Raw genomic sequence first — 14219 nt, forward strand, 5'->3', positions numbered from 1 at the left:
AGCTGTTGTCACAAAAGCAAAACAAAATTATCTCGTACCATCGCGAGTTAAATCAGGTGTGTGCAGACACTTTGGCATCAATACTGATTGAAAAATAACACAAGTTAAAAAAGATGTTTAACACAAACATAAAATAGGCAAACAGCTAATGAAGCATGTCTTGGAATTAATTAACATGGTGTCAAATTTGAAGTGGATTCAGAAAGCATTTAGACCCCTTTAGTTTTTTTCACATTTTGTGGTTACATTTTATGTTGCAGCCTTGTGCTAAAATCATTTTAATTATTTTTTCCCAGCATTCATAACTCAGAATGACAAATTAAAACAAGATGTTAGACATTATTGCAAACTGAATAAGAAATAGAAATCTGAAACATTGCATTGACACAGGTATTCAAATTGTTTGCTATGACACTTGAAATATGTCTCAAGATGCATCAAATTTTATTGATCACTATTAAGCTGTTTCTATACTTGATTGCACATGATTAGGAAAGATTTGTAGAAGGTCCCACAGTTGACAACCTGTATCAGAACAAGAACTAAGCCATGAGGTCAAAGCTTGTGGAGCTAAGAGGCAGGATTGTGTTGAGGCAAAGACCTGCAAAAGGCTCCAAAAATTCTTGCAGTTGATAGATCCAAAAAGCACAGTTACCGTCACAATTCTTAAATGGAAGAAGTTTGGAACAACCACAACTCTTCCAAGAGCTGGCCAGTCGGCCAGAAGGGCAGTGGTAAGAGAGGTGACCAAGAAACCGATGGTCACTCAGGCTGCACTCCTGAGAACCTTTGTGGAGATGTGAGAATCTTCTAGAAGGACATCCTTTACTGCAGCACTCCACTGATCCTGGCTTTATGACAGAGTTGCTGGACAGAAGCTTCTCTTCAGTAAAAGACACATAGAAGCCAGTTTGGAGTTTGCAAAAAGGTACCTAAAAGACTCTCAGGTGGTGAAAAACAAGATTCTCTCATCTGATTACTCCAAGATTAACGTCATGTTTGGAAGAAGCCTGGTACCACTCATTATCAGTGCAATACTATTCCAATGGCGAACCATGGTGATGGGAGCATCATGCTTTTCAGTGACAGGGACTGGGAGAGGAGACAGAGTGGAGCAAATTACAGAGATATCCTTAACACTAGAATTCCTGAAGCCTATGAAAAAACTCATAATCCTGGCCCGCCTTAAATCCCTTTGCATCTCTCCATCAGCGTCTTTTGTTTTGTAAATGCGTTGATCAGCAGAAGCAACCTGCTGTCCTATCTGCATGTGATGTGCCTGGAGTTGTATAGGATAAATAATACAATATATCATTATTTGGAGTACATGCATTTCATGTCTGTTCCTTGTCTACAAAGATCTGGTTAAGTGTAGGATGAAAGGGAATAAATGTGAGGCAAGAAATGCTGAACATATTCCTAAAGCAGGAACTTTTTCCATGTTATACTTCTAATGACGTGAAGTGTATAATGTGTGAAGACTTTAGTCCAAATATAAAATAAACATGTATGCTTTTATTCAACAATATAACCAAAGAAAAAAAAACACTTGATTTACATGTTGCTGTCAATGAGTTAAAAACCCAAGGTCAATTGTCAATCGACAGGGAGTTTATACATGTTCTTGAATGGTGCAGAGGTAAGAACCGCTGCCTTATAACCCAAAAGTTTTGAGTAGTGATCTGCTATTATTATTATTATTATTACTACAATATAATAAAAACATACATTTAATATGAGTCTGTAATACCCAGTATAAATTTTGGCTACTTGTAAAAGTTAGCAGTTGTTTTTTTATTATTCAGTTTTATTCTCTCAGTGACATTCATGTAGTACAATGAACTTGCCTATCCCTCTCTGAGTTGATGGTATTTATCTGCATTCTTTTCACAAGAGCAGCGCTATGGCTGATGCCTGCTCAGAACTATTTGTTGTACTGACAATCAAAGATATGATGTCCTGTGACTGCTATCGCTGGCTAATAGATTGCTGCACTCTGCTTGGCACCATAAAGTAAAATGGGACTTCCACCTGCAGCTAAAGTCACTTCAGTACACGAGCATTTCGCCACGCTGCTGTTTAGATCTGGCAATGCCATGATGACAGTAGGCTTCAGGAATTCCAGTGTTAATGAAAACCTGCACCAGAGCACTCTAGACCTCAGACTGGGACAAAGGTTCACCTTCCAATAGTACTCATGTCAAAGATGCTTCCACTACGTACTGAGAAAAGAGTCTGAGTACTTGTGTCAATGTGATATTTTTTATTGAAGTTTTTATTTTTTGTTAATTTTTTTAGTGAAGTTTTTATTTTTCATAAATAGTTAAAATTTCCAAAATCTTTTTTTTGCTTTGTCATTCTGGGGTATAAAGCATGCTTGATGTCAGGGAAAAATGAATTTAAACAATTTTAGTACAAGGTTACAACATAGCACAATCAAAAAAGTGAACTGTTTTGAATACTTTCTGGATCCACTGTATTTTCATATTACTTTTACTATTGCATTGTATCTGATGTCATTCTGGTGAACAACTTTAATATGGATGTCGTGTAACCATTGAAAAGACAGAAGAATTGGGGAAGGGAAAACACTAAAATAAGATGATGAGAAGATGAGAAAATGGCCACGTGAACAAACAGATGAAGGGTGAGTTTTCAGTTATGCAGTGCCAAACTGAGAGTTATATTTAAGAATGAGCATTATGATAGCTTTTTTTCTTTAAATCCTTGTGACAGAACACAAATAGCTTGATCATTGTAGCTATGATCATCTCTTAAAAACACAACTTACCCAGCTGAACCAGATAGTACACTGTTAGCAAAATTTGCATTTCCACTGAAAGTGGTTGGATTGGGGAGGCACCATATTGCTCATAAACCCTTGGTAGAGCCTGGGAGTTTTTGTAGCAGGACTGCAACAGGGGACTCACTATGACATCACTTACATTTCCACAAAGATATGGAAAGATTCCATGACCTGCAAAAAACAGTGTAAAATGCACTTCTTTATTGGCTAATTAGAAAATGTACATTTTATATATATATTATGTATAATATATGTATACATACATTATATATATATATATATATATATATATATATATATATATATATATATATATATATATATATAAATAATTTAAAAAATAACAAAACAATGCTAAAAATAATTTTTTTTAAATTTAGTGAATTTGATTTTGTTAATATTGTAGTATTACATATATTCTGACATTTTTATTTTACATCTATTACAATCAAAACATTTATTTTCCTCTAATTAAATTGCACGTAGTGCAGCTGTCCCAGAAAGATTCTTCTAACATGCCACTATAGCCCAGTATAAATTGTTAACTGTGTGCAAACCTAAATACACAACAAACTTAAACCCAGGTGCTCAAAAGATCACTTGATGTATGTAATGGATGGCAGGCATGGTCTGGTGTCCCGGCCAGGCTGGCTCAAGATTCCTTACCTGGATGGGAGGCTGGCCCAGCAGTTAGCCTGAGTGGTCCCTGCTGCAGCCAACAGATGGACCGGAATCAAAATGCTGGCATCCCGGAAGGACTTGATAAAGGATCCTTAACCAGCTGGGATGCTACTGCAATGGAACGACAAGTGGAGGCAAACTATTTGGGTTATTTACTCCCCTGAAACAATAGATGACAGTGTTCCTGGGTTACAGTACCTTTATGGATACCCACAGGGCATGTTGGGAACTGTACTCTCATGAGGGTGCACTATTGGGTTCTGAGGGTGCCGCCTGTGGGCGCTCAATGAATTAATGTTCTGTTTCATGGGACTTCTGCCTAACCTGGCAGTGCTTCTAAGGGTCAGTGTTGTGGCACTGGAAGTACAAATGGGTCCTGGATAAGGCAGCAGCTATGCTTCAGTATAAGAGTGTCAGATTTGGGAGGAGCTGGACAACACTCACCTGGAGGAGTGAAAGGAGAGGAAGAAAGAGAGAAAGGAAGAATTGTGCCTGTGCTTATGTTTATGAATGACCTGTGAAGGTATTTTCACAATAAATCATTTGTTTGAACCTGGGACTTTCTCAATCCTTTCCCCACTCACAAATATGTAATCAAATTAATTTGTAAATGCAGTTTGCTCCATCTGAGGTTTAGAGATGGAAGTAAAAGTTAGCAGAATCTTCTTTAGCTCCTGGTGACGCTAAAACACAGCAGTCAGTGCTCTCCCTTATTTATTTGAATAAATAGGTTGTGAGATTTATTTTCTTTACACATATCCAGAGTTGGGTCGCAGAGAAGCTGGAGTACATCCCAGGAAGAATGTGCTGGTGCGACAGTAAAAGCAAGACAAAAAGGTTTTAGAACTGGTCTGCCATCTATTGTAATGGGAAATGTCTGATTGCTGTCAAATAAGATGGATGAACTGTCTGCGCTTATAGCGGGTCATAGAGTACACAAATACAATGACATTTTGTGTTTTACGGATAGATGGCTTAAACCTGATATACCTGACACTGTTTTAATGCTGGACGAATTTGATCTTATTCGAGCAAATGGAGACCCAGTGTGTGGTGGAAAAAAGACGGGAGGTGGACTGGTCATCTATGTGAATGAGTAATGGTGTAAAAAGGGGCATATTACAATAAAACTACAGTTTGTAATTCAGACATTGAAATTCTGGCTGAGGGCAGCACGGTGGCACAGTGGTAGTGCTGCTGTCTCGCAGTAAGGAGACCTGGGTTTGCTACCTGGTTCCTCCCTGTGTGGAGTTTGCATGTTCTCCCCGTGTCTGCGTGGGTTTCCTCTGAGTGCTCCGGTTTCCTCCCACAAGGACATGCAGGTTAAGTGCATTGGTGATCCTAAACTGTCCCTAGTGTGTGCTTGGTGTGTGTGTGTGTGCCCTACAGTGGGCTGGTGCTGTGCCCGGGGTTGTTCCTGCCTTGCGCCCCGTGCTGGCTGGGATTGGCTTCAGTGGACCTCCGTGACCCTGTGTTAGGATATAGCAGGTTGGAAGATGACTGACTGAAGGACTGAATTCTGGCTGTTGGAATTCACCCATGTTAATTGCCTAGGGAGATTAATTACATCATCCTTATCAGTGTTTATATTCTTCCTCCGCAAATTGGGAGCTAGCAATGGAGATCACCAACACTTTAATGATAATTCTCTCCGACCCTGCCATTATAGTATGTGACATTAGAAGGAATGATGACAAATTTCTACCAGTTTGTGACATGTTCCCTTGAGTAAATAACAAGTTGGACCTGCTGTATTCAAACTTTAAAGATACCTTGAAGTGTAATCTACTTGCTCCTTTAAGCAAATCTGGCAACTACCTGATTCACCTTACTCTCAGCTACAAGGCTGTTATTAGACAGCAACATGTTACCACCAGAACAGTGAGTAAGTGGCGTCTGGAGGCTAAAATGACTCTGAATTACTGCTTCCAAATGACAGACTGGGAAATGATGTGCATGTCACATGGGGACAATACTGGAGGACTCTGTCACTGCATTACAAATTATATTAACTTCTGTGTTGAGACAGTGGTACCCACAAAGACAGTCCATTGCCTTACAAACAAGAAGCCATGGATTACTAAGGAGCTGAAAGATCTCCTGAATAAGAAACAGACAGCATTCAAATCCAGAGACAAAGAGACCATGAAGAACATACAGTGTGCACTAAAGAAAATGGTGAGTGAAGGAAAGGAAGCTTACAAAGCTAAAAAATGGAATACAAACTCACTCAGAATAACATGAAGAATGTCTGAATTGGACTGGATATAATTACGGGACTTCAACAATCCAGGGCTCAGGTGCTAAAAGGGGATCTGGACAAAGCTAATGACCTGAACCAATTTTTCATAGATTTTTCCTCCCACTGCCACCATCTTCCAATAACATGTCTTTGCACAACATACCTTCTAAATCAACAGCTCCTGCGACATCAACTGGATTGGCCAGTGACAAGTCCATCTCTGATCAACAGTGTGGACTGTCCATAACTGAAAATCAAGTAAGGAGACAAATGAAGGAGTCTACACACAGGAAAAGCTGAGGGACCAGATGGAGTCAGTCCTCAAGCTCTTAACGCCTGTGCTGACCAAATTTGTGGTGCCCTCGGTCTTCCTTAATTTAACTAATAATTCACAGGCAAAAAATTTCCAGCAGACGCGGTGATGCTGTAGTTAGATTTAAGTTTTGTCGCAGAGGATGACAATGTTGTTAGTCAAATATTTGGTAGAAAGTTATGTTACACTACCAATGGTGGCTGGTGAAAAAAAGTTGAGCGGGAGTGCAGTTTTTGGGGGTGACAAACTGAAACAGCACTTATCTCTTATACAGTGCCTTTCACATTTATCTGTGTATTATATAGTGCCTTTCATATCTATCTGGTCATACCTCATGCTCTTGTAGTCCTCATCATAGTGTCAACACACATCTTGGCCTGTCCAGTACCAGACCCATAAGACAAATCCAGGCTAAAATGTATTATACCTTTTCCACCTTGCTGTACAACCTGATGCCAGCTTTCCGATTTCTACTGTACTCCAGAACTTTAGTCCTTGACATCTGCAGTCCTTTTATTCTTCCCATAACTTGCCCTGTACATGCAGAAAGGAACAGGTGCACCTGCCACCCACATTTTATACTACACCTGTCTCTAAATTGCCAAAATCCTCTGCCAACTTGCCCAGTTCCTCATTCTGCCAAAACCCACACCATAATGTCCAAACCCCCACTTCCGTAATCTTCTAATAACATGGACTTCCATTTGTCCTATAACACACCCATAGCTTAAGTCCAATTCAAATCTTATTCTGCCTTTGCTAATAGAGTTCCCAGTTCTTGGCCATTCCCACTGAATTCTGTAAATCCACATCATAAAATCACTAGTCCTTTAATATTCTCAAGTTTGCATCAAGTCTTGCATCCCAGTTTATCATTTAGCACAGGGGTCCCCAACCACCGGTCCGCGACCCACTACCGGGCCGCAGCCGTCTGACAGCCAGGCCGTGAGAGAACTGCCGGCAACGGAGACTCACTCAAGACTTTTCAGAACGCTTGGCGGCCGGGGCTTTGCAGCGGTGCAGAGAGAGGAGAGAGACCGAGGTGAGAGAGTATTACAACAAAGTATTGTTACGGTTCCGACAGTTTCCCCATATGACACGAGTCTGTAGAAATCGCGTTACTACGAAGTACATTCAGCAAATGCTTTCATTACAACGAAGTGACCTTGAAATGCCTGAATGAATCATCCACAGAGCAGTTAGATCTGTGGTCGCAGCTCAGATGTGCACGTTTGCACAACGATCCCCAAACAGAAACATTGTAAAAAAAATTCTTTCTCGAACTTTCCTCGTACTGTTTTTTTTTTGCTGTTTTTGTTTTCTGTGGTTTTCAGTGATACTTTTGCTTATTGCTTGTCAACATTTGAAAAACATCCATTGGAATTTAACTCATTGTCACCCTCCTATAGAAACAGCAGACTCGAAAAAAACGATAACAGTGTTAATGTTTGTGATGTGCAATCTGTTGGATTGGCAAATGCAAAGCATATGTCTTTGTTATATGCAAAAAAAGAAGAAAAATCCCAGGTTGCAAACGTATGCGAACTGCTTAATAACTTAATAATAATAGAAATGTTATGTAAATTGTGTATAAAACTGCCCCCCCCACTCCCCCCCCCCCCCCCCCCCCGAACGGTCAGTGGAAAAATTTGCATCTAATAAAGTGGTCCTTGCTGTCAAAAAGGTTGGGGACCACTGATTTAGCACACCCACAGAGTCATTCCCACCCTAATTTTATTCTGCACTTGCTGCCAGTCTGCCCAGTCCTATTAAAGTTTGCCAGGATTACCTCACCTGGGTACAAATTCACATTGAAAGATCCACAGACCTCCACATCTTAACACATATCTCAACCCCCCAACTTATCCTGTACAATACCAACAGGTCAAGTCCTTTTTTTCTGTAGTGACACACTTTTTGTAACCAAAATCATTCCAAGGCACACCACTATTTTACTAAACATATACTGTATAGTATATCTCATACACTTGTTCAACTGCCAGCAGGAGTACCAGAAAAATTGGTAAAAAAAAAGAAGCTCCGAGATCAGCGTTCGCAAACACTACCTTTAGTGAGTACTTTGGTGGCATCTCCAAGCTGCTTTACCCCTTTGCCCACCCCTCTGTGCCTCAGAGGCAAATCGTCTGCCCACTATCCACCAGCCCTGTGAGGCTCGTAGGTGACCACACACCAGGGCAGATGGACTCTAGCAGCCAGGAGACACGCCCGATGAGTTCTAACATGGCAACTGCAGAGCTGCTTTTATGTTAGCTTCTCTTGGTAGTCTTATCCTCTACAGACAAATCTTAACCACCTATGGAACTTGTACCTCTCAAGTTCAAGGACAAGTGCACTACACTATTATTTTCATGGCACACCTGGGTAGCTCTCATGGCACACCACTGAGCTGCTGCACACTGGTTGAAAAACAGTGGTCTGGATGATTGCGGCTATTTTCATGCCAATTGTATTTTTCAGAAAGACGTTTTAGGTGTTATACCCCTGTTTTTGTGCACAATGCTTCAGTACTGACACTTATAAACAGCAAACAGAGAAAGCAAAAAAGGCATTACATCAGTTAGCCAACTCCGTTTGTCATAACAAGAGTGACATGTAAGCTAATCTTCTTTTTTTCTTCAAGCGAATGATTTATGAATTAAAGAAATAACTGAATTTTCTTTGATTTCCACTTGAATTTGCCAACTCCCTAAAATTGCTCTTGCTCATCTGTAGTTATGTTAATGGCGAGTGTGAACTGTGAACCATGGATGTGAACATGAAATAATGCATCAATGATTGTCCATTTACATTAGTTTAAAAAAACCTAAAACAATACTAATTCACTACCAATAAATTTAGGAGTGCTTAGGGCACAGAGAGCTGTGTTCCTGGAAGAATCTGAAAGCAACCAATTAAACAGGATCCTCAGGTCCTGGCCGGCATCCTTCACTCTGGAAATACAGATATTCACAAAACCAGTAGCACCCCTAGATAGGACACCAGAATATCTCGAGGTCCACTCTTAAACAGACACACATACACCCACATTCTTACTCACATAAATTAACATAACCCACATGTCTTTGGGGATTTGGGAGGAAAATCTGACTACCTAGAGGAAAATTTATACAGTCACATGAAGGATGTGCAAATTCTACATGAACAATGACTACGTACTAGTTACAAATTGAGATTGCCAGCTTCATTAGGATGGAGATAACAAGTGCACCATTGTGCCATCCTTTAGGAAACTGAAACTTTCTAATCTTTATTTAAAGAAACTTCTAAAAGAAACTAGGAATATGATACAGTTATTACTTCACTTGTCTTGATATTGGGTGCTTTATAAAAACTATTAAAAACAATTACTGTGTAAATGAAATGCAAATGTAAATTAAATGAAGAGAAAGCATTAAAAGGAAGAGTAAATACTGTAATGTACATACAACAATGAGGAAAATACCTACAAAATTAAGTTGTAACAGGTAATACAATACAAAACATTCTGTGCCTATCTACAAAATTAAGCTGTAAAAAATAATAATACAAACATTCTGTGCTTATTTTGCTTATGACATGATTCATATCCCCTGTAATATATATTGTTTTTGCTCACATATTTTCTTTTTCTCTGTAATTTTTTTCATAATGTAGGTTATAGATAATTATTTGTGATTCTATAGCTTGGATAACATAAAAATGCTATGTTGTGTAATGCTATGATGATAGATAAAACAATAAATAAAAGCTCTTAATTTTTCTGTGACACTAATCAAGCTCATATCAGGCATTTACCTTTAAAGATAACTGGTTGGATCCTGCAGATATTTAAAAGGTTGTCTGGCACGAGAAGGGAATCACCACTTGCAGTTAATGAATTAGAGGGTGAGCCAGTAGAAGCAGGCTGGCAAGAGGGTGAAACTCCAATTCCATCTATAAAAGTAGAGTGTTAGTGGCTCAGAATGTCAAATGTGCTTAAGGAACAAACATTATTTTTTATAAATATGCTGCTATTTGGTTTTAGCTGTGTTACCTGTAATAAAATGTATTGCTGTTCAAAACACAGCTACACAGTATAAAACAATTGAACAAAGAAATGTAAATGTACAAAAAATGTGCTACACCTCAATCAGAAAATCAGTTGGTTATGCGAGATATAATGCAATACAAATTTAAGTCAAAAGAATGAGGGATTATATAGTAAGATAAAAAGAAAAATTCTTACTTATTAAGAATACAGTACCTGCTACAGATTTTATTATGGTACTCCTTGGAATTAAACCGCCTAACTGCTGAAGGTAAAAATGATCTGTTGTACATACCAAGTTGTTTTTATTCTAAATAGCTATACATATACTGTATTTAGAATACTGTACCATAGTAAGTGACCTCTTTATTGAAATCACCTTCCATTACCATGTAGTCAACTGCTTTCCAGCTATATGCAAATCAACAATTTTTTTTTGAGAGGCACGCTTCACATCAGCAGATGCTTCTTGTGAATAGCATACTCAAAATGGTTTTCTTTTTTTAGATCAAGGTAGTTCTTAACTATATCTCCAATCCTGTTTCATTGATTAGACTCCATGTTTACTAACTCTTGTTACTCCAGTAGGGGTTCACATACTTTTTCCAACCAGCACTATGAATGTTTGAATTATGTATTCAATGTGTAGAAGAACAATACAATAATTTGTGCTTTAATACTTAAAACGGATTGTGTTTGTTATTTACTGTAACTTTGATGAAGACAAGTCCATATTTTAAAACAAATTTATGCATAAATGCAATTACTTCCAAAGAGTTTACAAATGTCTTCCTGTTGCTGTATGTGGGTGGTCTACCTTTATATATTTTGGTCTCCCTGGTGTCATTCTGAGTTAGGAAGATCCCTAGAAGAACAAACATACAAATCCAGCTTGGTTTTAAAAAATGCTGTGCTGAATGAGGCAATGACAAATGCATTGCACTCAACACCAATTTTCTCTCACTATCCAGAAAGTACAAACAAGAAAGCTACATGAGAGAAAATGTTCATGTTTTTACTTTAACCCCCTTAAGAAAATGTAGATTTTGAATATGAATTCTATTGACATGTATGTCATTACTTTAAACACTAGATGGCGCAGCTTGCCAAAGAACTGCAATGATGTTTCATTCTAAACTAAGAAATGACATTGAAGAAAATGAAGCTTCTCAAAAAAGACCAATCATTTATTTTTACTATAGTGTGAATTAAGGACAAATGGCAAATTTTCTTATGCGCTTTTCAATGCTACACATAAGCAAACACCTGACCACTGCCTGTAAGATTAGCATTATTTCACTTGAAATTTCCACAATGTGTTTCACAGTAAGCTTTCGGAAATACATTTTTTTAAATATAGCTTAAAAGCACATTATTTAATAAACAAGTTTTAGTATTGTGACACAGCACTTCCTTTCCATTTACTGTAAACATGTTTTCCAGTTTTCTATAGTAAATCAAAGTTTAGCCTATAAAAATAAACCAAGTGTCAGTCAAAGCACATTAGCAGATTTCTAATTAGTTAAATTAGATAAATTAAATAATTAGATTAAATACCGCTTCATCTAATTTAAATCATTATAGCCTCTGAATCCCCTGCATGTCTTCCCCATCCTATGATCACCCCACTTAGCGAACACACCTGCTCTTGCACCAATTCCCAGTGCACATGGACTGCTTCTCGCAGCAGCGTCAGGGGCTGCTGAGTACTCTGGTGACCATCCTTTGTGCCTTTTCTTTGGTGGTCCAGAATTAGCAAAGCTGCCTAAAACATTGATGGTATAAATATTTCCCATATTAGTGACTTCATTTAAGATATTTAAAAGCCTTTTTCTTCAGCACATTTTGCTTTTCAAAAAAAGTTTTTCAAACTGGTAAGTCAGGCAATTATTCAAATATGTTTTTATTTACTAAGAAGTATATTTTTTATGTGTCTACCTAGCTATGTTTAACAGTAGCAATAACAATAAACTCTGGTTAAATTTTAAACCGCTGAAGAGACAAAATAAAGAGAACAATACAAGCTTGTGATATCAATGAAAGCTACCACTTTCAGGAAGGCTGCAATCTGACATTACAATGGAAAATATTTCCTTTTATTGGTGCTGCAAATGCAAAAGTGAAAATGAAGCTGTTGTTTTAGTGCCTTCACTGTCATATAAAGGAAACTGAAAAAAAAACCCTCTTACTAGGTACAAACAATGAGTTGGTTCTTTTTAGACAATTAAGAATACTAGTAATCAATAAAGAGAAATACTTACCTGTCACTGAAGGTCTAATGGGATTCTGGGTTGGCAGATTACTGTGACATGCTGAAGGCTGGGGTCTGTGATGGTCTTGACCATTGTAATTCATTGTTGAAGTACCGGATACCAGTGGGGGAAGGCTCTGTTCAATGGACATACCTGTAGTTACAAAGAGGAGACTTTAAGGAGACATTGGTGTTTACAAGTTCTTAGCACCATTTTCCACTGTAGAATATAAATGTAGAACAAAAGACTGATCTTTATCACCAAATTGAGTCAATGCTTAAGGTCTTTTCTCAATTATAAAGTAAGACATCTTGAGTTATTAATCACATTTTAAGAGATAATCTGTTTACTTATGCATGTTTATGGCCATGACTGTGCAAAATCTGTAAAATATTTATCTTTTCGTACATGAGACAGTTGTATTCAGCATATCACAATAGGGTTGTGTCTGTGCTACAGCTACTTCAAAATTCCTTCTGTTATTAAAAATGCAATCTTTGCCAGTGAGTTTTTAGATAACTTAAGAGACTTAGGCTGTTAAAACAGTCCTGGCATGTTAGAATAAGAAAAAGGCAATTTAAGTTATGCTTTATTTCACTCTACAAATTCATGCTGTACTGAAAGACAACAATAGTGAAGATTTCGAAAACTTTTCTACACTATCTGTAGTATTAAGGTTTTATAGCCCATCATGAAGTTAATTGGCAACACCTACTTTACTGTATGTAAAATATCAACATCTTGTATATACAAAAAATTATGTAAAATGCAGATTATTGTAAAAAGTTATGGCATATCATTGCTATGAACCAGCAACCATCCACTGAGATGTCTTTGATGATTAAAGGGACTCAAGGTAGAACTCAGAGTGATGGGTTTGGATCTCATTAGCTACAGTCACCACATGATGCCATGAATGCCGGTTAGCTTACTTGCAGTTTGGACACCCAAAATCTATGAAAGAGTGTTGTTGTTCTGTTCATGGAATGAATTTCTCTTATGTACCCGTGTGAACAATGGTACTGAAACAACATCATGAATAACTGAAAAACATTTTTTAAGGGCTACATATCTACAGTATTTGTAAAATATTGACAAAATGAAATTAAACAACAGTAATTCATATCACTTGAAACACAATGGGGCTGACATCTGAACCAAATGTTATGTTTAAGCCAGGCATCCTCCCCTGGCTTATGTTTAAACTGTGTTTTTTGTGTTTATTTTTTATTGTTTGATTAATATTCTTTATGTTAATACTGATACTTTTTAACATTATTTTCCTAGTTACGTATTTTATGCCTTTTTTTATTCTTTATTTCCATGTGCAAATTTTCGTTCTCCAATGTTCCTTGTATTTTGTGGGTGGATCCCATAAGAGGCAGGGCCAGCAATACCTCACTGTAAAGATCCATCCACAACCTTTAAAGGCAAGCTGGGAGAGTGATAACGTGCATCTGTTGAATGTGCTTTGGAAGAGAATTATGTGATTATTGCTGCTTGTTTGTTTGGATTTTTGGTTTTGTGTTTTTTTACTGCTCCTGATTCTGGATTATGATTTACAGATTTAGGATTGGACTTGGTTTCTTTGGATTGCCTTTTAAGCAACCCATTTTGCGCCTTTGAGTCTTACAATATTTCTTTGTTAATAAATACTTTTGTTAATAAAGATTTTTGTAGGAATATTCTTTAATCAAGCATAAGCGTTTTGCAATGGTTTTTCCCTCCTCCTTGAGAGATTCTTTTTGAAATCAAAGTACCACTTGGCCATATGTAAGCCAGAGTAAGCCTTTTGAGTAGTCACTCAGGTTATAGGAATGTAAGCCTTTTCTGGACAGACTGAGTAGGATACAGCCCTGTTTATGTTTGGAAGCCCCACACCACTGCTGTTTCTAAGT

The 14219-nt window shown here is 37.7% G+C and overlaps 1 protein-coding gene across 1 annotated transcript in view; it reads right to left on the minus strand.

The window, feature by feature from the left end:
• Positions 1-14219, minus strand: part of greb1 (growth regulating estrogen receptor binding 1) — a 226762-nt gene that overhangs the window by 92958 nt on the left and 119585 nt on the right. Inside the window, exons 7-10 of the mRNA XM_051924903.1 lie at positions 12331-12474; positions 11712-11834; positions 9838-9975; positions 2792-2977 (exon numbers count right to left, since the gene is read on the minus strand). Of these exons, the coding sequence (XP_051780863.1) occupies positions 2792-2977; positions 9838-9975; positions 11712-11834; positions 12331-12474 (591 nt within the window). The remainder of the gene's footprint in view (positions 1-2791; positions 2978-9837; positions 9976-11711; positions 11835-12330; positions 12475-14219) is intronic.

The sequence above is a fragment of the Erpetoichthys calabaricus genome, chromosome 3, assembly GCF_900747795.2.
Source record: "Erpetoichthys calabaricus chromosome 3, fErpCal1.3, whole genome shotgun sequence".
Lineage (NCBI taxonomy): Eukaryota > Metazoa > Chordata > Cladistia > Polypteriformes > Polypteridae > Erpetoichthys > Erpetoichthys calabaricus.